General features: G+C 44.1%; 1 protein-coding gene across 1 annotated transcript; it reads left to right on the forward strand.

Moving 5' to 3' along the window:
* The first annotated feature begins 3,825 nt into the window (after nucleotides 1-3,825).
* On the forward strand, nucleotides 3,826-21,183 carry NEU3 (neuraminidase 3). Its single transcript, XM_043907208.1, has 3 exons — nucleotides 3,826-4,381; nucleotides 8,728-8,939; nucleotides 15,878-21,183. Exons 1-3 carry the CDS (start codon nucleotides 4,357-4,359, stop codon nucleotides 16,955-16,957), a joined length of 1,317 nt encoding a protein of 438 aa, XP_043763143.1. The 5' UTR covers nucleotides 3,826-4,356; the 3' UTR covers nucleotides 16,958-21,183.
* The last annotated feature ends 1,598 nt before the right edge of the window (nucleotides 21,184-22,781 follow it).

Consider the following 22,781-nt stretch of genomic DNA (forward strand, 5'->3'; position numbering starts at 1 on the left):
ATCCCTAGATTCAGAGATTGTTAGATGTATTGCCAAAATCTTTGCTTTCTGTACACTGATGCCAAACAGAAATACAGAGACAGAGTTATAGAGGAGAAAGAAAGAGTGGCTTTATTACTTTGCCAGGCAAAAGCGTCTGTCGCCTCAAGAATTCTGACCCCCTCCCTGGTGAGTACGATTCAGTTAAGTCACTCGGTCGTGTCCGACTCTTTGTGACCCCATGGACTAGAGCAGGCAAGGCTTCCCTGTCCATCACCAACCCCCGGAGTCTGGTCAAACTCATGTCCATCAAGTCGGTGACGCCATCCAACCATCTCATCCTCCGTCATCCCCTTCTCCCACCTTCAATCATTCCCAGCATCAAGGTCTTTTCCAATGAGTCAGATCTTGGCAGCAGGTGGCCAAAGTATTGGAGTTTCAGCTTCAACATCAGTCTTTCCAATGAACACCCAGGACTGATTTCCTTTAGGATGGACTGGTTTGATCTCCTTGCTGTCCAAGGGACTCTCAAGAGTCTTCTCCAACACCACAGTTCAAAAGCATCAATTCTTCAGTGCTCAGTTTTCATTATAGTCCAACTCTCACATCCATACATGACTATGGGAAAAACATTAGCTTTGACTATATGTACCTTTGTTGGCAAAGTAATGTCTCTGCTTTTTAATATACTGTCTAGGTTGGTCATATCTTTTCTTCCAAGGAACAAGCGTCTTTTAATTTCATGGGGGCAGCCACCATCTGCAGTGATTTTGGAGCCCCCCAAAATAAAGTCTGTCACTGTTTCCATTGTTTCCCACCTATTTGCCATGGAGTGATGGGACTGGATGCCATGATCTTCTTTTTCTGAATGTTGAGTTTTAAGCCAGCTTTTTCACTCTCCACTTTCACTTTCATCAAGAGTCTCTTTAGTTCCTCTTCACTTTCTGCCATAAGGGTGGTGTCATCTGCTATTGATATTTCTCCCTGCAGTCTTGATTCCAGCTTCTGCTTCATCCAGCCCGGCAATTCGCATGAAGTACTGTGCATATAAATTAGATAAGCAGGATGACAATATACAACCTTGATGAACTCCTTTCCCAATTTGAAACCAGTCTGTTGTTCCATGTCCGGTTCTAACTGTTGCTTCTTGACCTACATACAGATTTACCAGGAGGCAGGTCAGGTGTTCTGTATTGCCATCTTGAAGAATTTTCCACAGTTTGTTGTGATCTACACAGTCAAAGACTTTGGCATAATCAATAAAGCAGAAGTAGATGTTTCTCTGGTGTTCCCTTGTTTTTTCGATGAGCCAACAGATGTTGGCAATTTGATCTCTGGTTCCTCTGCCTTTTCTAGATCCAGCTTGAACATCTGGAAGTTCATGGTTCATGTACTGTTTATGCCTGGCTTGGAAAATTTTGAGCATTACTTTGATAGCGTGTGAGATGAGTGCAATTTGTGGTAGTTTGAACATTCTTTAGCATTGCCTTTCTTTGGGATTGGAATGAAAACTGACCATTTCTAGTCCTGTGGCCACTGCTGAGTTTTCCAAATTTGCTGGCATATTGGGTGCAGCAGTTTCACAGCATCATCTCTTAGGATTTGAAATAGCTCAACTGGAATTCCATCACCTCCATTAGCTTTGTTCGTAGTGATGCTTATAAGACCTACTTGACTTTGCATTCCAAGTTGTCTGGCTCTAGGTAAGTGATCACACCATCATGGTTATCTGGGTCATGAAGATCTTTTTTGTATAGTTCTTCTGTGTAGTCTTGCCACCTCTTCTTAACATCTTCTGCTTCTGTTAGGTCTGTACCATTTCTGTCCTTTATTGTGCCCATCTTTGCATGAAATGTTCCCTTGGTATCTCGAATTTTCTTGAATAGATCTCTAGTCTTTCCCATTCTATTGTTTTCCTCTGAGGAAGGCTTTCTTATCTCTCCTTGCTGTTGTTTGGAACTCTGCATTCAAATGGGTATATCTTTCCTTTTCTCCTTTACCTTTAGCTTCTTTTCTTTTCTCAGCTTTTTTTAAGGCCTCCTCAGACAACCATTTTGCATTTTTGCATTTCTTTCCCCTGGGGATGGTCTTGATCACTGCCTCCTGAAGAATGTCATGAACCTCCATCCATAGTTCTTCAGGCACTCCGTCTATCAGATCTAATCTCTTGAATCTATTTGTCACTTCCATTGTATAATCATAAGGAATTTGATTTAGGTTATACCTTAATGATCTAGTGACTTTCCCTACTTTTTTCAATTTAAGTCTGAATTTGGCAATAAGAAATTCATGATCTGAGCCACAGTCAGCTCCTGGTCTTGTTTTTGCTGACTGTATAGAGTTTCTCCATTTTTGGCTGCAAAGAATATAATCAATCTGATTTCAGTATTGACCATCTGGTGAGAGTCCATGTGTGGAGTCTTTTCTCTTGTGTTGTTGGAAGAGGGTGTTTGCTATGACCAGTGTGTTCTCTTGCAAAACTCTGTTAGCCTTTGCCCTGCTTCATTTTGTATGTACTCCAAGGCCAAATTTGCCTGTTACCCCAGGTATCTCTTGATTTCCTAGCTAGAGTTTACAGAGTCAGGAAGGAGTATGTGATAAGGATCGAGGCAGTACTAGTCTTGTATTTTTCTTTCTTCTGCAATGTTTCTAAAGGGTAGAATTGCTGACAAGATTAGTGTATGTGCAGGGTCTTAGGTGGGATTCCCTGGTGGCTCAGATGGTAAAGAACCTGCCCCCAACGGAGGAGGCCTGAGTTTGATCACTGAGTCCGGAAGATCCCTTGGAGGAAGAAATGACAACCCACTCCACTATTCTTGCCTGGAAAGTCCCATGGATGGGGGAGTCTGGCAGGCTACAGTCCATAGGTTCGCAAAGGTGGAGACGACTTTTTCACATTCAGGGTCTTAGGTAGTTCAATCTCCTGATCTTGATGAGTCTCTCTGGTCCCTTTAATCTTGCTTCAGGTGGTTTCCTGGCTGTTCCACCTTTAATTAATAACAGTTCTGCCGTTTTCAACTCAGGTCACAGAGGCTGGAGTCTTATTTATAAGAAATGGGGGACAAAAAGACCCCCATGCCTAGAAGCCTCATAGGGCCCTGCTCAGCATCAGAAGTACTCAGAGGACCAGGTATAGAGTTGTACTCAGGGCTAACATCGATTACAGCAATGTAATAAGGACACACACTGGATCATAAGAGAAGACTGCAGGCTGAGTCTGAAAAAACCCTTGAATAGGCTTTCTTATGCCCACTCCCTCTCATGACGGATCACACTAAGCACACTTTCCCCAGCAACACACAAGCAGCATGCGAGCCTTGTCTCTGTCTAGAGAACCTACTCATTAGAAACTCAGCACCCACAGTTTTTATTGGGGGCAGGTTACCTGGGCACTCTCTGCCTGGCATGTTTAAAAATTCCAGACTCTCAGAAGGAAAGCAGGTATTTAGCATAAACCATACCGTGTTCAGTTTGTGCATGGTCTACATTCATTAATTAGAATCTTACTGTAGGGAGAGCTGTCCTTTCTTCCCTATTATTCAATTGTGCATATCTACAAGGACATGTGGGCTTTTAACTTGTTTAGCGGTTGTAATCTACTATCAATTACTCAAAATATATGTACATGCACACACACACACACACACACATAACATATAAATATAATTTTTATTTTCCTAAGGGTGGGTTGTCCAATGCTCTGGACCGTTGGACCTTGTAGTGGTCCCCTTTGAGATCCGGAACTTTCTCGTTCGACTCAAGTTGTCTAGGGAAGTTTTAGGCGGTGATGCCTATCAACAGACTGGCAACCAAGGGGATGGCGTGGGGAAAAGGGACGGAAGACGGAGGTGGGCGGAGTGGAAGGGTGAGGGTCCCAGCCAGGGAGCTGTGTGTCAGTTGGAGACTGAACTTGGGCCTGAGTTGAGGAGGGTGGTGTCGGGTGCTAAGAGAGGGAGGGGCAAGTTCCAAGCCGCCGCTGGGCCGGAACTGGGGGCCAGAAAGAGGAGGAATGAACCAGATTGGACCGCTAAGGGACTCGGCGTGAGAAGGAGAGGGGCGGGGCCTCGGCTGCGCTGGCCCCGAGGGGGCGGAGCTGATTCCAGGCCGCAGCCAACTGCCGGTCCCAACGGCCCGCGGGTTGCGGCTTGCGAACTTCCTGGATTTGTTTTCCTACCATCTCTTACCGGCTTCCCGAATCTGTCAACCCCGCCGCCAGACTCTCGAAGTCTCTGTCGCTGTGTTTCTTCGCTTTTCGTGGTTTGTGTCCGCGTCCGCAGTTTCTTTCCTGCCCCCGTCTCCCCGGGCTTGATCATTCTCCAGGGCTTCAGTGTCCGAGACGTGAGTGCTTGACCCAGCGACCATATCAGCCCGAGAGAGATGGAGGAGCCGGGGTTCCGCGCAGGTGAGTGGGGCTGGAAGATTGGAGGGCCTCACAAAAACGTGAGGCGCAGTGACCGTGCTGACAGGTTCGGCAGCATTCTTTGGGTTTAGGAAATCCAGTCTATTGGGTCAAAGACACCCCAGTGGGCTAATCTCTCAGACCCTGCCAGAAGGTATTCTTGGCTGGCTCTGTTTTTGTTTTCATTTGACTGAAGCCTGACTTGTTTTGATATGGAAGGGAGCTGAGACTGGGAAAACTCTTCTTACTGGAGAGGGTCTCCGGGCTTCATAGAGCCCAGAATTAAAACTTTTATGAGTCCTGGGCCTTGGTCCAGGTGTTGTTACTGACTCACTGAGTGGCCTTAGAGGAGTTTATTCCCCTCTGTGGGTCTGAGAATCCTATTGTGTACCATGAGAGGAGTTTGGACCATAGGATCTTCAAAGACCTAACATATAATGAGAGCTCCTTAAGTATTCGTTGTTAGGTGTGAATAAAATAGGGAAGTCTCCCTTGGGGTTCACTGGGGGCTGCTTGCTGTACTGGATTAATTGGAGTCTGGAATTACATTGTTGTTCAAGCTTGAGAAATAGGTGGCATTTTCTCCCTTGCAAGTGAGGAAACTGAGGCTCAGAAGTAAATTGAATTTGCTAGTAAGTGTCAAAGCCAAGTCAGTCTTAAAGCCCATGTTACACTATACTTCCCAATAAGAGAGCAGGGAAATCTTGATTGAAAGGTGATTATATGGAGCAGTAGTTAGTAGTGTTGAGTTCTCTGCTGAAATGAACAACCCCAGTCAGTTCAGTTGCTCAGTTGTGTCCCACTCTTTGCGACCCCATGGACTGCAGCAGACAAGGCTTTCCTGTCCATCACCAACCCCTGGAGTTTGGTCAAACTCACGTCCATCAAGTCGGTGACACCATCCAACCATTTCATCCTCTGTCGTCCCCTTCTTCTCCCGCCTTCAGTCTTTCCCAGCATCAGGGTCTTTTCCAGTGAGTCAGTTCTTCACATCAGGTGGTCAAAGTATTGGAGTTTCAGCTTCAGCATCAGCCCTTCCAATGAATATTCAGGACTGATTTCCTTTAGGATTGACTGGATCTCCTTGCAGTCCAAGGGACTCTCAAGAGTCTTCTCCAACACTATATCTGATTTTTCCCTGTCCCTAGCTCCTGGCACATCGTTTGTGTGAAATAGTTTGGGTATTGATGCCACAGCCACCACATGTGTTACCATTGCCTTCAACATGATCAGCATAGTTAGTAAACAGTGATAAGGACTCTAATTGTTACAGTGATAGCAAAACCATAAATGAAATTGTGAAGACATCTGAATTTATACTTTTATTTACATAGTGCCTTAAAGTTAATGAAGCACTTTTGAGTGGTTCTTCATTCAGTCATCTTAGGTAAGTATTATTGTCATCTACATTTTATAAGCAAGGAATCCAAAACCTGGATTAAGTGACTAGTGCAAGGTCACACAGTAAGAACTTGTGCTTTTCCTTATGTGTTCTATCCATTCCCTGTCCCTTTCTTTTTTCCTGGTCCTCCCTGCCCATTCCTGTGCTTGTTCTGTGCTTTATTCTTATCACCCAAACACATTCTGTTTTGATGTTGACCAATAATCTTGTGTTGGCTGATGATTAATAGTATTGATATTAACTCATATCCTTATAAGAGTTTAAAATGTGATCTCTCCCAGAGGGACGGAGGGATTTAAATACTGTAAAGAGGGTAGTTGTAATTGTGGTTGTTGTCTTCATCCTCCTCTTCCACAGGTTTCAAGGAGTAACACTAGAATATGTAGTGATTGACAGTCCAAAAATAACAGCTGTCATATATTGAGCTCATATTGTGTCATGGGCCCTGTAACAGCCATTTACACTTTACCTCAATTCTTTCAGCCATTCTACTAAATTTTGTAAATGAGGATCTAGCAGTTAAATTACATGCCCAAGTTCATGTAGTCCTGGCTTGGCCCAAACCTTATTTTCTAGACCATTACACAGCCTAACCCTCTGGCAGGAGAGCCTGAATTAAGGAGAGGTGTGCTCAAGTATGGTGTGAGGAAGACGAGAACCCAGAATTGGAGTGAGGGGAGGTTTTTCTTCTGGACTTAGGAGGCCACCTCCCCATCCTTTTGGATAGTGAGCTATGAGTCTTCTCACTTGAGGTTAGAAACCAGTGAAATGAATTATTCACATGCTGAGTGAATTCACATGCTAAATAAATCACTCATATGCTGTGAATGACAAAACTTGTCTTGACTGACACTAGGAACCTATAGCCCAAAGCAGTGTAACTTTCCCCTTCAGTTCATTGTCCAGAAGGCTACCTGAGAGAGTGGTCTGAAATGTGTACTTGATCTTGGCATTCATCTGCCAAAACCTGTTGAGTGGCTCTCTACCCATGGGATAAACACATTAATAAGGTATTGAAGCCTCCCAGGATTTGCCCTCGCCTGACCCCTTCAGTGCCATCTTTGTTCACAGCTTTTGCACTCCACCGTAGTCATACTGAACTACTCTGAGTCCCTACAGCTCACAGTGTGCCTCTGTGATCTTTAGGCTTTTCATATCCACTCCCTCCCCTCTTCTCCTTTTTACCCTTCAGTTGGCTAACCCACTGGTCAGCCTTTAAGATCGAACTCACCCATTCATTCAAACATTCAACAAATATTTGTCAAGCCTATGAATTACCAGGCAGGGTTTTAGGTGTAGAGGCATAGCAGTGAATAAAACAGACATGTACATGCCCTTTATGGAACTTCTATTCTGTAGGGCATATTAAATAAGTGTAACATATGGGTGATGATAGGTGGCATGGAGAACAGAGCAGGGAAGGGGGATAGAGAGGGACAAGGGAGTTGTCAGGGAAGGCCTCACTGATTGGATGATGTTTGAGCAGAGCTGAAGAAGGTGAGGGAGTGAGGTGTGTGCCTAACTGAATGCCCCAGACCCAGAGCATAAGGATATGAAACGGGGGATCACTTGACTTACTAGCTTTTCAAAACTCCACTGCTGCCTTGATCGGGACAGTTGCTTTTTTTCTGTTTTCCTGCACGCTCTCATGTTGACCTCTTAAAGTAGCAGTTACTACATGATATTGTAATTGTCAATGTATATATGTCTGTTCCCCTTACCTGGATGTGGGCAGGGACCTCTGATCCCTTTCTGTCTCCTCAGCACCTACCTTATGGCCTGACTTCCAGTGGGCACTCAGAAATATTTATTAAATAAATGAAAAAGGCCTTGTGGGTCTCATTCTTACAGCCTGATTATTTTTACAAATGATTTGGAAGACAGGGCTTGGACAACAAGTGGTGAGAGAAAAAATAATTCTAAGTTTGATTCTATCTGTCTGGCTTCCCTTTTTGGGCCTCTGAGAAATTGAACACCTGAGAAATGTACCTAGAGATTTCCATTTTCAGCATTATAGCAAGCTAGTTAACCAGTAAAATGGTGGATAAGTATAACAAAGCCTTTTATAGTTGAATTTCCAAGAAAGCAAGAGAAATCCCCAGGGGCCTAAAAATTTCAAGAGTAAACTGAAAACTGGAGAAGTTAGCCCCTTTACGTGACCTCAGCTGCCCTAGATGTTTGCTGGTCTCGCTTACCTCAAAGCTTGGGCTTTAATATACCTGCTGTTACAGTGAATGACACTATAGGCCCATCTGTGTTAGACTCTGGTTGGAACTGAGATCCCTGCATGAAGCCAGGTACCTTGGAAATCTATATCCTCTGATCAAGTGGAGTAGGAAAAAGAAATCTTACTACTGACAGAGATGACAAAGAAGATTGCTTCTTATTGTAGGCTCCAAGAGAAGGGAAAAGTTTCCCTGGAGAATTCTGAACCAGAGGCATTCTCTCGTATGGATTTGGGTTTATATTTATATTACCTGAATGGCCTAAAAACTCCAAGCCAGGAAATTGACTATTAGAAACCATCCAGGCTGGTAATGCCTCTGAATGCTCGGCAGAAGCACATACAGAATCTCTCTGGAGAGACACCTGACACAGGCTACACAGGATTCCCACAGAGCCTGGAGTATAGACTTGTTAAATGAGAATGCATATTGCCGGGATGGGGAATACGTGTAACTCTATGGCTGATTCATATCAATGTATGACAAAACCCACTGAAATGTTGTGAAGTAATTAGCCTCCAACTAATAAAAAAAAAAAAAAGAATGTATATTGCTTGCTTTGTGCTTTTGAGATCGTGATGTTGCTTTTGTATAAAAAAAATAAATGTTTGAGTACATCTTTGCCTCCCGGTGACCTCCAGAAATGAAATGATAGAGCAGAACTTGTGTCCGAGCGAGCCTTTGGATGTGGACACACACTGAGCTCCCTCCTATCCTTGCAGAGGTCATGGAAGAAGTGACATCGTGCTCCTTCAGCAGCCCTCTGTTCCAGCAGGAGAACAAGAGAGGGGTCACCTACCGGATCCCAGCCCTGATCTACGTGCCCCCTGCCCGCACCTTCCTGGCCTTTGCAGAGAAGCGCTCCTCGAGCAAGGATGAGGATGCTCTCCACCTGGTGCTGAGACGAGGGTTGAGGACTGGGCACTCAGTACAGGTGACTCCTTATCCTAGATCTGAGCCTGGGTCTCATATTCTGCATTGCTCAGAGCATGTCAGAGTCTGTGCCTTTTTCATCAGTGCAGGAAAAGCCTTGTGTCCAAGCTGAGGAGGGGAAAAAAAAGCGGTAAAAGCAATGCTTTCCCTTATTGAATACTTACTGTTTACCAGGGGCACATTGAATCTCACAGCCACTCTGTGACATAGAAACTGTTGTCAGTCACATTTTACAGATGAGGAAACCGAGGCTCAGAGTGATTGCTATTTGCTCAAGGTCAAACAGCTATAAAAAAGTAGTAAAGCAAGCTTCAAACCCAGTCTCTGAATAGAGGCGTCCATGGTTTGTGTATTCAGTTCAGCCAGCATGTGGTGTGCTTTTCATTCACATTCTCTTTTATTCTCACAAGTCACTGAAAGCAGTAAGCATTGATAGTCCAGTTTTGCTGATGAGGGATCCTGGTGCTCCAACAGATAGGTAGCTTGCTCAGGACCACAACTAGCAAAAGACGCAGGGGAGGAAAACAACATCCGTATTCTCCCCCGTCTTCCCTTTCCTCATCTTCCTTCATGCTTTATGTGAGGTACATATTATTATCCCCATTTTGTAAGAAGTAAAGTGACTTGCCTTAGGCACACACTTAATAAATAGAGAACTGGGGTTGGTGCCCTTGTCCCTAGGTAGCACATTTTTACTGTGTTCTTAGTGGGGGAGAGAATAGTTACTGCCCTTGGGCCTGTGAACTACAGGGTTAGTTTAGAACCCATTTTTGTTATTGTTGACTTATCTCTCAGAGATGGCTGAAGTGAGGATCAAGTGAGACAGTGAATTTTAATAAATACACACATAAACATACATACATTATTTATGAGGTATTTTAATCTGCTTAACCTGCCCTGCTTTTTCTACTCTCAGAAATCTCACCTTTAAAACTTCATGTCCTTAGGGATGCTTTGCTTTGCTGTTTTAGTGCAAATGCTGTTCTGCTGAAGGTGGGCCTTACAAGCAAGCCCTGGCTGCTTTTAATGCTTTACTCACATTTCCCCTTGGGAAGTTTTTTACTTTAGGGAATTTCCATTCCCTGCTCTTACACTTTATCATGTGTCTTTCTTATGGCCTCCCAGGGTTGAACCTCTGCTTATATCACTGGTGTCCTTCAGCCCAACTTGGAGTTCTAGCTCTTTTGTTTCCTCCGGGGCAGGATGTGCCTGTGGTTATGTTGCTCTGCTTTTTGCCACAGACAGTTGGGCAGTTAAGTTTTTTATCAGACCATACCTGTTACATAACCTCACTATTCAGTAGTCATATCCAGTCACAAATGTGTCCACTTTAACTCATTCTCTCTTGACTTTATTTTATTCACATTCATTCTCTCATTTACTTAATTGTAGAATCTTAAAATTAGAAGAAGTATCAGCCCAGCTTCTTTCCCAATATAGAAATCTTCTGTATTCCATTGGTTGCTACTAGTAGCTTAGTGGTTAAGAGCATGGCTTTGGAGTCAGGCAAGACCTATCATATATTGACTGTGACTGTGAATACTTAACTCTTCTCTGTTTCATTGTCTGCGAAATATAATTAATAATAGCAGTTCCATAGTAGGAACTCAACATTAGTCATCTTCTATTAAGGATCTACTTACACAACTCCTCGAATGAGAAATTTAATCCTATGGCAACTGTTAACTTATTTTTTGAAATGAGATCCTCTGTCAGTTCAGTTCAGTCACTCAGTCGTGTCCGACTCTTTGCGACCCCATGAATCGCAGCATGCCAGGCCTCCCTGTCCATCATCAACTCCCGGAGTTTACTCAAACTCATGCCCATCGAGTCAGTGATGCCATCCAGCCATCTCATCCTCTGTCGTCCCCTTCTCCTCCTGCCCCCAATCCCTCCCAGCATCAGGGTCTTTTCCAATGAGTCAACTCTTCGCATGAGGTGGCCAAAGTACTGGAGTTTCAACTTTAGAGATCCTCTGTACTTGTCTGTAATTACCTGTTGGTCTTGTTATGCCTTATGGGGAAGTACATCTGTACATTATAAAGTTCCTTTTGTGGAGAACTGCTCTTTGATGTATCTGAAAGCAGTATCCACACCCTCCAGGTTTTCTTTCTTTTAGCAGCTCCTTAGGCCACAGTCTTGATTTGATTTCTGGTCCTTTGAAAATTGTGATTTCAGTCCTGTTGTGGGAGATCAGTGTCTTTTTGCAAAGTATGATACTCATACTGAACTTATAACCCCAAGGATGGATTGACCAGCTCAGCAGTGGGGTGGCTATCCCATCTGTTATCCTTTTAATGCAGCCTAAGGTAAAGTAGCATTTATTTTTTGGTAGCTGCTTAAATGTTAAATAGATGGTCAGCTAAAACCGTCAAGACCTTTTCAGATTTTTTTTTGTTCTTTTAAAAACATTTTTAGTTATGGTAATATGCACCTAATGTAAAACTTTCCATCATAATCATTTTTAATTTGGCCTCACAGGGTCTTAGTTGTGGCAGGTGGCATCTTTAGTTGCAACATGCGAACTACTAGTTGTGGCACATGGGATCTAGTTCCCTAACCAGGGATCAAACCCAGGACCCCTGCATTGGGAGCTAGGAGTCTTGGCCACTGGACCACCAGGGAAATCCCTCCATCATAACCGTTTTAAGTATACATTGTGGTATTGTTAACTGTATTACATTGTTGTGTAACAGGTCTCTAGAATTTATTCATTAGTGTATAACCACAACTTTATAGAACAACTAATTTCCCCCTCCCCAATCCCCTAGAGATTAATACTGTACTTTGTTTATGTGAGTTTGTTTACTTTAGATGTTTCATATAAGTGGAATCATGCAATATTTTGTCTTTCTGTGATTGACTTATTTCACAGGGTAGTATCCTCAAGGTTCATCCATGTTGTAGAATATGTCAGGATTTCTTTTTAAAGGCTGAATAATTTGTATGTTAGTATATTATTTCATTTATCCAGTTTGTTTAGCCATTCATCCCTTTTATCTTATCCACTCATCGGCTGGTGGCCACTTGAGTTGCTCCCACCTTTTGGTTATTGTGAATAATGCTGAACAAGAAGGTGCATAAAAATGTCTCTTCAAGACTGTTCTTTCAGTTATTTTGTGTACAGACCTAGAAGTTGAATTGCTGAGTTATGTGGTTGTTGTTCAGTCACTCAGTCTTGTACAACTCTTTGAGACCCCATGGACTGCAGCATGCCAGGCTTCCCTATCCTTCACTATCTCCCAGAGTTTGCTCAAACTCATGTCCATTGAGTTGATGATGACATCCATTCATCTCATCCTCTGTCACCCCCTTCTCCTCCAGCCTTCAGTCTTTCTCAGCATCAGGGTCTTTTCCAGTGAGTTGGCTATTCACATCAGGTGGGCAAAGTATTGGAGCTTCAGCATCAGTCTTTCCAATGAATATTTAGTGTTGATTTCCTTTAGGATTGACTGGTTTGAGCTCCTTGTTGATTTCCTTTAGGATTGACTGGTTTGATCTCCTTGCTGCCGAAGGGACTCTCAAGTGTCTTCTCCAGTACCACAGTTCCAAAGCATCAATTTCTCGGTGCTCAGCCTTCTTTATGGTCCAACTCTGACATCCATACATGACTATTGGAAAAACCATAGCTTTGACTAAATGGACAATCCTTATCCATCAGAGGGCAGACAGAATGAAAACCACAATCACAGAAAACTAATCAAACTGATATCATGGATCACAGCCTTGTCTAACTCAATGAAACTATGAGCCATGCCATGTAGGGCCACCCAAAATGGACAGGTCATGGTGGAGAGTTCTGACAAAACGTGGTCCACTGGAGAAGGGAACGGCAAACCACTTCAGTATTCTTGCCTTGGGAACCCTATGAACAGTATGAAAAGGCAAAAAGATATGACACTGAAAGATGAACTCCCCACATCAGTAGGTGCCCAATATGCCATTGGAGAAGAGTAGAGAAATAACTCCAGAAAGAATGAAGAGGCTGAGCCAAAGTGAAAACAGTGCCCAGTTGTGGATGTGACTGGTGATGGAAATAAAGTCCAATGCTGTAAAGAACAGTATTGCATAGGAACCTGAAATGTTAGGTCCATGAATCAAGTCAAATTGGAAGTGGTCAAACAGGAGATGGCAAGAATGAACATCGACATTTTAGGAATCAGTGAACTAAAATGGACTGGAATGGGCAAATTTAATTCAGATGTCCGTTACATCTACCAGTGTGGACAAGAATCCTTTCGAGGAAATGGAGTAGCCCTCAGAGTCACAAAAGAGCCTGAAATGCAGTACTTGGGCGCAATCTCAAAAATGACAACATGATTGCTGTTCGTTTCCAGGGCAAACCATTCAATATCACAGTAATCCAAGTCTGTGCCCCCACCACTAATGCCAAAGAAGCTGAAGTTGAATGGTTCTGTGAAGACCTACAAGACCTTCTAGAACTAACACCCAAGAAAGATGTCCTTTTCATCATAGGGGACTGGAATGCAAAAGTAGAGATACAATCAAGAGATACCTGGAGTAACAGGTAAGTTTGGCCTTGGAGTACAAAATGAAGCAGGGCAAAGGCTAACAGAGTTTTGTGAAGAGAACACACTGGTCATAACAAACACCCTCTTCCAACAACAAAAGAGATGACTCTACACTTGGACATCACCAGATGGTCAGTACTGAAGTCAGATTGATTATATTCTTTGCAGCCAAAGATGGAGAAGCTCTATACAGTCAGCAAAAGCAAGAATGGGACTGTGGACAGATCATGAACTCCTTATTGCCAAATTCAGACTTAAAGAAAGTAAGGAAAGTCACTAGACCATTCAGGTATGACCTAAATCAACCCCCTTATGATTATACAGTGGAAGTGACAAATAGATTCAAGGGATTAGATCTGATAGAGTGCCTGAAGAACTATGGGCGGGGTTTGTGACATTGTACAGAAGGCAGTGATCGAGACCATCCCCAAGAAAAAGAAATGCAAAAAAGCAAAATGGTTGTCTGAGGAGGCCTTACAAATAGCTGAGAAAGGAGAAGCGAAAGGCAAAGGAGAAAAGGAAAGATATACTCATTTGAATGCAGAGTTAGCAAGGGGAGGTAAGAAAGCCTTCCTCAGCGATCAATGCAAAGAAATAGAGGAAAACAATAGAATGGGAAAGACTAGAGATCTATTCAAGAAAATTCGAGATACCAAGGGAACATTTCATGCAAAGATGGGCACAATAAAGGACAGAAATGGTATGAACCTAACAGAAGCAGATGTTAAGAAGAGGTGGCAAGACTACACAGAAGAACTATACAAAAAAGATCTTCATGACCCAGATAACCATGGTGGTGTGATCACTCACCTAGAGTCAGACAACTTGAAATGCAAAATCAAGTGGACCTTACGAAGCATCGCTACAAACAAAGCTAGTGGAGGTGATGGAATTCCAACTGAGCTATTTCAAGCTGACGATGCTGTGAAAGTGCTGCACTCAATATGCCAGCAAATTTGGAAAACTCAGCAGAGCCACAGGACTGGAAAAGGTCAGTTTTCATTCCAATCCCAAAGAAAGGCAATGCTAAGGAATGTTCAGACTACCACAAATTGCACTCATCTCACACACTAGCAAAGTAATGCTCAAAATTCTCCAAGCCAGGCATCAACAGTACATGAACCATGAACTTCCAGATGTTCAAGCTGGATCTGGAAAAGGCAGAGGAACCAGTGATCAAATTGCCAGCATCCGATGGATCATCAAAAAAGCAAGAGAATGCTGGAAAAACATCTACTCCTGCTTTATTGATTACGCCAAAGCCTTTGACTGTGTAGATCACAACAAGCTGTGGAAAATTCTTCAAGAGATGGGAATTCCAGACCACCTGACCTGCCTCCTGAGAAATCTGTATATAGGTCAAGAAGCAACAGTTAGAACTGGACATGGAACAACAGACTGGTTCCAAATAGGAAAAGGAGTGGGTCAAGGCTGTATATTGTCACCCTGCTTTTTTAACTTATATGCAGAGTACATCATGCGAAATGCCAGGCTGGATGAAGCAGAAGCCGGAATCAGGATTGCCAGGAGAAATATCAGTAACTTCAGATACGCAGATGACACCACCCTTATGGCAGAAAGTGAAGAGGAACTAAAGAGGCTCTTGATGAAAATGAAAAAGGAGAGGGAAAAAGCTGGCTTCAAGCTTAACATTGAGAAAACTAAGATCATGGCTCCGGTCCCATCACTCCATGGCAAATAGGTGGGAAACAATGGAAACGATGACAGACTTTATTTTCTTGGATTCACTACGGATGGTGACTGAAGCCTTGAAATTAAGAGATGCTTGCTCCTTGCATAGAGGAGCATAGAAGAAAAGCTATGACAAAGCAAGACAGACAGCCTATTAAAAAGCAGAGACATTACTTTGCCAATGAAGGTTCATCTTGTCAAAGTTATGGTTTTTCCAGTAGTCATGTATGGATGTGAGAGCTGGACCGTAAAGAAGGTTGAGCAGTGAAGAACTGATGCTTTTGAACTAAGGTATCAGATAAGACTCTTGAGAGTCCCTTGGACTGCAAGGAGATCAAGCTAATCAATTCTAAAGGAAATCAGTCTTGAATATTCATTGGAAGGAGTGATGCTAAAGCTGAAGCTCCAATACTTTGGCCACCTGATGCGAAGATCTGACTCATTGGAAAAGACCCTGGTGCTGGGAAAGGTTGAAGACAGGAGGAGGGGGCAACAGAGGATGCAATGGTTGGATGGCATCACTGACTTGATAGACATGAGTTTAAGCAAGGTCTGTGAATTGGTGATGGACAGGGAAGCCTGGCATGCTGCAGTCCGTGGGATTGCAAAGAGTTGGATACAACTAAGCGACTGACCTGAACTGAACTGAAAAGTACTAATGCTTTTAATGAGCCTCATGTCTTTCACTCCTGCTTTTTCCCTTCCTCTTGTCTAGTGGGAACCCGTGAAGTCCCTGATGAAAGCCACATTACCTGGACACCGGACCATGAACCCCTGTCCTGTTTGGGAGCGGAAGAGTGGCTGTGTGTACCTGTTCTTCATCTGTGTGCGAGGCCATGTCACCGAGCGTCAACAGATTATGTCAGGCAGGAATGCTGCACGCCTCTGCTTCATATGCAGCCAGGATGCTGGCTATTCATGGAGCGAGGTGAGGGACCTGACTGAGGAGGTCATTGGCCCAGAGGTGACGCACTGGGCCACTTTTGCTGTAGGCCCAGGTCATGGCATCCAGCTGCAGTCGGGGAGGCTCATCATCCCTGCATACGCCTACTATATCCCATTCTGGTTCTCTTGCTTTCGGCTGCCACATAAAGCTAGGCCTCATTCCCTGATGATCTATAGCGATGACCTAGGAGCCACATGGCAACATGGCAGGCTTATCAAGCCCATGGTGACAGTGGAATGTGAAGTGGCAGAGGTGATTGGGAAGACCGGCCACCCTGTGCTGTATTGCAGTGCCCGGACGCCAAACAGATGCCGGGCAGAGGCCCTCAGCACTGACCATGGTGAATGCTTTCAGAAACCAGCCCTGAGCCATCAGCTCTGTGAGCCACCTCATGGCTGCCAAGGCAGTGTGGTGAGTTTCCGGCCCCTGGAGATCCCAGGTGGATGCCAGGATCTTGCTAGCAAAGAAGCACCTGCCATTCAGCGGAGTCCTCTGCTGTGCAGCTCAGTGTGGCCACAGCCGGAAACTGGAACCCTGTCAGAATCATGGCTCTTGTACTCACACCCAACCAGTAAGAAACGCAGGGTCGACCTAGGCATCTACCTCAACCAGAACCCCTTGGAGGCTGCCTGCTGGTCCCGCCCCTGGATCTTGCACTGCGGGCCCTGTGGGTACTCTGATTTGGCTGCTCTGGAGAATGAGGGCTTGTTTGGGTGTTTGTTTGAATGTGGGACCAAGTGGGAGTGTGAGCAGATCGCCTTCCGCCTGTTTACAGACCAAGAAATCCTGAGTCACGTGCAAGGGGACTGCTCCACCCCTGGTAGGAACTCTGAGCCAAGTAACAACTAATTGGCTTAGGACCCAACTTTGCATAGAAGGCTACTATAGAAGGCAATCGCAGCCAGGACAGTGGAGGCCAGGATAACAGAGGTTACTGAAGTCTGCAGAGAAACAAAATGCCTAATATTCTGTTCCCTACCTGTTTTCACTGCTCATTCTCCAAAGAGCAAAATGAACATCTTGCCATAGCTACTGCATTCGAAAGAGCACTGAACAGTGAGTTGAGAGACTATGATGTCATCTTGGCTCTTCCACTGGCTTGCTTGGGGACCTTGGACATGTCACCTGTACTCTCTGGGCCTCAGGTCTCCATCTGTAAAATGAGAGGGTCGGGTCTGTGATTTCTCTTCTTCCCATCCCTAGGAAAGGCAGTGTGCCTGCATGCTCCCTGATCAGCAAGTCCTGGCTGTATATAGGACTATCTCAACATGAAAGTCATCAGGCTCAGCTTTTCAAATGACTTGCCACTCATCCAAGTATGAGGTTACAAGCAGGTGTCATGGCACAAAGGAGGATGTGGGTGGACTGTCTTGTTTTTAATAACAAAAGTGCTTACATCCTTCTGATCATGTGCAAAGCTCTACAGACTCACTGTTCTAGAGGAATCGGGCCAAGCAGCAGAATTATAGGTCACTTACCTTCTCCAGCTTTGCACCTCTGCTCAACCTTTCCTTCCTTGTCCAGAAAGCATTACCTCTGAAGGAGAAAAAAGATGTTCAATGTCAGTGATCTTCAATAATGGTACTTAATGTTTCTGATGGCATGACTCCTATGAGAGATGAACTTGAAGTTCATTTATTAGGGTAGTTCTTGATGAGAAATAAACATGGGTTAGGACTTCAAAGCATTGGACAAAACTTCCCGCTATCTCTGCTGTCAAGGAGTTCACAGTTTAGGGGGCTAGAAGAGGGATAAAATTCAAGAAAATAAATGTAGCTGGGGGATAGTTTATAGATGTTAGGCTCTAATGGGAGTGATAGTAGCTGCTGATGACATTATTTTAATTGTCTCTTAATTGTGCCTGGAGTCATCTGCCCCAGAACTTGTCCAAACTGCTGTTTGTTTTTCTCAAAATGTTGTCTTCACTCAGCCTTCTCTTTTAATGGAGACGGTTGTCACCATTCAGAAGGTCTCTGGATTCACAAACCTCTGAATCAAGCATATTTGTTTGGACCTACTGAAATTTGGACCATCTCTACTATTAGTGAAGTAGAGATGCTTCTTTATCTAATAGATTTGGGACAAACTTTGCCATTGCTGGTTCTCAGATGATAGCAGATGGTTGCTGTTATTTTAGATCATTTCCCCCCATAAGCCTGTTACTGTGACAGATACTCTTATCATGAGAGATACCTTTTTTGTCACTATTTTGGGAGGATAATGCCTTAAACAGGCAGCAGGTAAATATATTTGGTGCTGAGTAATGACCCTGGAGAGTAAGTCTTCATCATGGAACACAGCCTAGAAAGTTGGGGGATGCAGTTGTACCAGTCAGATGGCAGAGAGTCCTATAGGATGAAAGTAGAGATTAACTTCACCTACTTTAGCATATGGCTTAAGCCCAGGGCTTAGTGGGGCTTTTAAAAATCCCCTTAACCTCTCATGTATTTACTGAAGTTAATACACAGTTATGATCATTCACTTACTCATTTGTACATTTATCTAAATACTTCCATAATTGAGTACCTGTGTATAATGTGAGGTCCTTTCTAATTGCCAGTCCCTGCTTGAAAATTGCTTGTGGCTCCTCACTGCCTACTAAAGGGTGTTTACATTTAGCCTGGCGTGTAGGACCTTCAGTTGTTGGTTGAACTAATGAATACTCCTCTCTTCTCTGTATGAAGCTGACCTCTGTATGAGGTCAGAGAAGACCTCGGTCGCTTTGGCAAGTGGCAGGGGCTGCGATTTCAGAGTGGGCAGCGTTGGTGGCACAGGGAGGACCCGGGGAGGGAAGGACTGAAAGGGCAGCAGCCCCTCCCGACTAGAAACTCCGTGTTCAGCAAAGCTTTCCTGAGCACTACACCCCAGATTGACAGAGAAGATGGCTGGGTTCTAAAACGAGAGTTAAAGGACGGAGAAAATGAGAATACAAGGACTTCCTTGGGACCATCCAAGAAGGGAGTCAAGGAAGGGAGCTCAGTCACATGCCAGGGTGGACCACAGATGCTCAGTTCTCGTGAGAAGTCTCATCCATCTTTAAAGTGCCCTCCCCTTTCTCCTTCCCCTCCGCTTCAGGTTTGCTTCTCCTCGGTGACTAGCAATGAAATTCTTAATAGGTGAAGGGGGTCTGTGCATATTTCAATAATAGCAGGAAAAGAGGGTTGGACACGGGTAATCCACAGTGAGGATCAGAGAGCAGAACAGAGGGCTGATGGCAGCTGTGAAGGAAAAGCACAGCAGGGAGGAGTCCTGACACCTTTAGGAAGGGAGAGAAAGGGGTACGCACAGGAAGCCCAGGCTGGAGAGAGGGTGTAGTTGCTGGCTGCTGGCTGCTGTTAAGAAGAAATGACCACAGGCCAGAGCTGTTCCACAAAATGTGTGGGAGGGAAGGAGGCCTGCACAGGTTGAGCTACAGACAAGTTCCAACCCAACGTAAATTGAAGCTTGTCTCTGTGCCAGGTTACCATCCAAAACAGCTGTAGTGTCGGTTACCCAAGGTCTTCAGGGCCCTGGGACCTATACCATGATACCTGACTCCTAACTGAACCTGTTTCAGCCACAGTTGGGTTGGGAGAATGGGAAAGATAGAGCAGGTGAAGGCAGCTGTGAAGAAAAGAGAAAAGCAGACTAGGTGCCAGGAAGAGAGGACCGGCTAGGCTGTGGTCTGTGAGCTGAGAGGCCCTCCCCGTCAAGCACAGATGACTCACCGCTGGGACTGCAGGAAGGCACAGTAGGCCCCTCCGTCTGCTGGTGTACACCCAGGCCAGCCTCCCACTTACTCAGCCTGCCGGTCCTGCTCATGCTCCCTGCCTCCTGGTTCATTCACTCTAAGCTCCTAACCTTTACCTTGTGTGTGTGTGTGTTAGTCGCTCAGTCATGTTCGACTCCGTGACCCCATAGACTATAACCTACAAGGCTCCCCTGTCCATGGAATTCTCCAGGTAGGAATACTGGAGTGGGTTGCCATTCCCTTCTCCAGGGGATCTTTCCGACCCAGGGATCTAACCCAGGTCTCCTGCCTTGCAAGCAGATTGTTGACTGTCTCAGCTACAGGGGAAGCCCTAACCTTTACCTTGGGCCCTTATTTGGATCTGTTTCTCCTGGTCACCAGTCTCCCCTCATATATCCACAGGATATCATGCAGCCACATCCACAGATTAGCGACCTTGCACCCTCCCTGTTGGGTAGCCCGAGGGATGCTTGGAGGTCGGCCCACAGCTGCACAGCACCCCGCCCAAGGCAGTAGGATCCATTCCTTCCACTTTGGCCAACTGAGGCTGTTCAGTCTTCTCTAAGAAGCTGTGAGTTTTCCCTACTGTATCATCCAGTATCTATCATGTCATCCTTCCTGCGCTGCCAGAGCATATGGCATGTGCTTTTCTTTGGTCCTTAGCACAGGCTGCCCATAGGCCTCCACTAGGCTGTAAACTCTTTGAGGACCAAGTCTGTCTGCTTCCTTTCTGCATCCTTTTTACCTTGAATCATGACTTATTTTGTGATATTGCTAGCGTATTCTGAATTCCCTGATGGTAAAGACTGTGTTTGATTCCTCGCTTTGTCCTCTGCACCCAGCACAGGGCCTGGCACAGAATAGGCAGCAGTAAAGTTGTGCTGAATGAACAAAGGAGTCAGACTCTTGGCCTTCTGGAGCTAATTGAGAGGCCAGGGCATGTTTCCCCATGGGAGGAGCATGTTGTGTCTTTCTGTGGCTGATGTGCTCAGCCTGTTAAACACATACCCTAAATGAATCTTCTCTGTAGGGCTGCATCCAGGCCAGTCACAGCCCGCCCTTGGAATGAGCTGCTCTCTGGCTTGAGCATGTTCATACCTGGATGTCACAGCATCCCAGCCCAAGTCTAAAGCCAAGCCTTGACTTGGGGTTCTTATTTCACTGGCATTTCCCTCTGTCCCTGATTGGATTTTCTATAACTGTCACTCCTCCAGGGAGACGCTGGGGCTCAGTATGTTCCAGTGTGCCTTGCTCTGTGTTACCACATGCCGGGAATGCTCTCTGTACTCTAAGAACTGCCACGACTCTTTGAAACAAGGAAGATGAATAAAGAGCTTAATTCTGATGGCTACTGTTTTTGACTATTGTTGTTTTAAGGTGATTATCATCTTAATACATCTATCTAGTTTGTTGCCATCTTCTCTCAAACACTGGATTTGAGGCACTTTTCTTGCATTCTGTAAGAACTTTTACTTTCAGAAATCCCCTTACTAATAATAATCCTTTGCACTTTTACACATTGTCCTTTGAACATAGTTACCTACTGAGGGAAGCAAGGCAGAGATTAATATAATTGGTTGTATATTACATGCCAGCTATTATAGGAACTGGGGTGTATCAAATCAGCCCTGTCTGACACCAGCCCCATGCTGTAATTACACATCTTTTTCTATTTTGAAAGTAACCTTGAGGTTATTCTCAAATTGTCCCTGGAGAGGCCACAGATATTTAGTGAAGTGGGGTGACAGCTTTAACTTATGATTTTTACTTGACTGTTTGTTCCTGTGAAATGGTCATTGCACTGGCTGAATTTCACCAGATATTTCTGTATGTCAATCTGCTTTCTTAAATTGACGGTTGGAAAACTTTTAAATGGGCCTTTCATCATATAGTCATATAAAGATGAAAGAATAAATGAAGTTCAGAGAACTTCTAATTCTTAAAATTGTTTTACAAAAATTGTTTATATAATCATTTGAAAAATCTGGTGATCTGTTTTATTTTTGTGTGTTCTGTTGGATTGCTTAATGTCTGAAGGACCTCTGGGCTTGAGAGGAATGTGCACTACTGTGTAGACTAGTGCTCAATTTATTAAACTCATGTTCAGTAAAACATTGAAAACCTCTTGAATATTTAAACAATGGCAAATTTGATTAAACTGGCTTAAACATAAATGCCAGTTACAAATTTAGTTTAGCTGATCCTTTTTGGATATTTCAAATAGTAGATAAAGCATAAATCCAAACAGTATAAAACATATCCTTATACCAAAACAGCACAAAAGAGCTGATGCCATGGTTTTAATTTTGTTCCATATTGTTATTACACCTTTTGGAAATTTTAACTTTCAAACCTCTCTAGAGTTTTAGTTACTATAAGATTTTTCCCCCCTACTTTCCTAGGGATTTAATAATAAATAGCAGATCCAAAGGAAAACAAATACCATTTCAGATAAGCTCTTTTTCCTGGAAGCACTGAACTGGGAGGTTGGAGGAAACAGACAGTCACCTTCTCCGTCTTGGCCAGTGGACAGTATGGCAGATGACTAAAAGAATCGAAGCCAGGCAGCAATAGTCCTGATGATATCCACTAGGGTCCTTCCTGTTATAGGAACCTATAACCCCCAAAAGTTGTTTGATTTTTATTTTATTTTTCAAGTTAGTTAGGGTTAGATGTATACAGCTTGCAAGCGAAAGACTACCTACCCATACTCACAGAAAATTTGATTAATTGGTACCACAACCTGTTAGTCACTCCCTGGAGCAGAACTATAAGCCATGAGAAATTAACTTCCAATATAGTCTGCTAAAGTTTGATCAATAGTATTACTGAAAGGGTACCTTACTCAGACTTTGGAATAAGTAGAGAAAAGACTGGACTAGGAGGAGTCTGGAGTTCAGGGTCTTTGAGATGACACTGACTTAATGGGTGTTTTGGTGTCAG

This window comes from Cervus elaphus, chromosome 1, assembly GCF_910594005.1.
Source record: "Cervus elaphus chromosome 1, mCerEla1.1, whole genome shotgun sequence".
NCBI classification, from domain to species: Eukaryota; Metazoa; Chordata; class Mammalia; order Artiodactyla; family Cervidae; genus Cervus; species Cervus elaphus.

Bases quoted from the DNA above. Each gene is read 5' to 3' on its own strand.
- NEU3 (XM_043907208.1), top strand. From the start codon at position 4,357: ATGGAGGAGCCGGGGTTCCGCGCAG. The intron at 4,382-8,727 runs GTGAGTGGGGCT...CTATCCTTGCAG, and splicing joins GGAGCCGGGGTTCCGCGCAG to AGGTCATGGAAGAAGTGACA. The intron at 8,940-15,877 runs GTGACTCCTTAT...CCTCTTGTCTAG, and splicing joins GGACTGGGCACTCAGTACAG to TGGGAACCCGTGAAGTCCCT.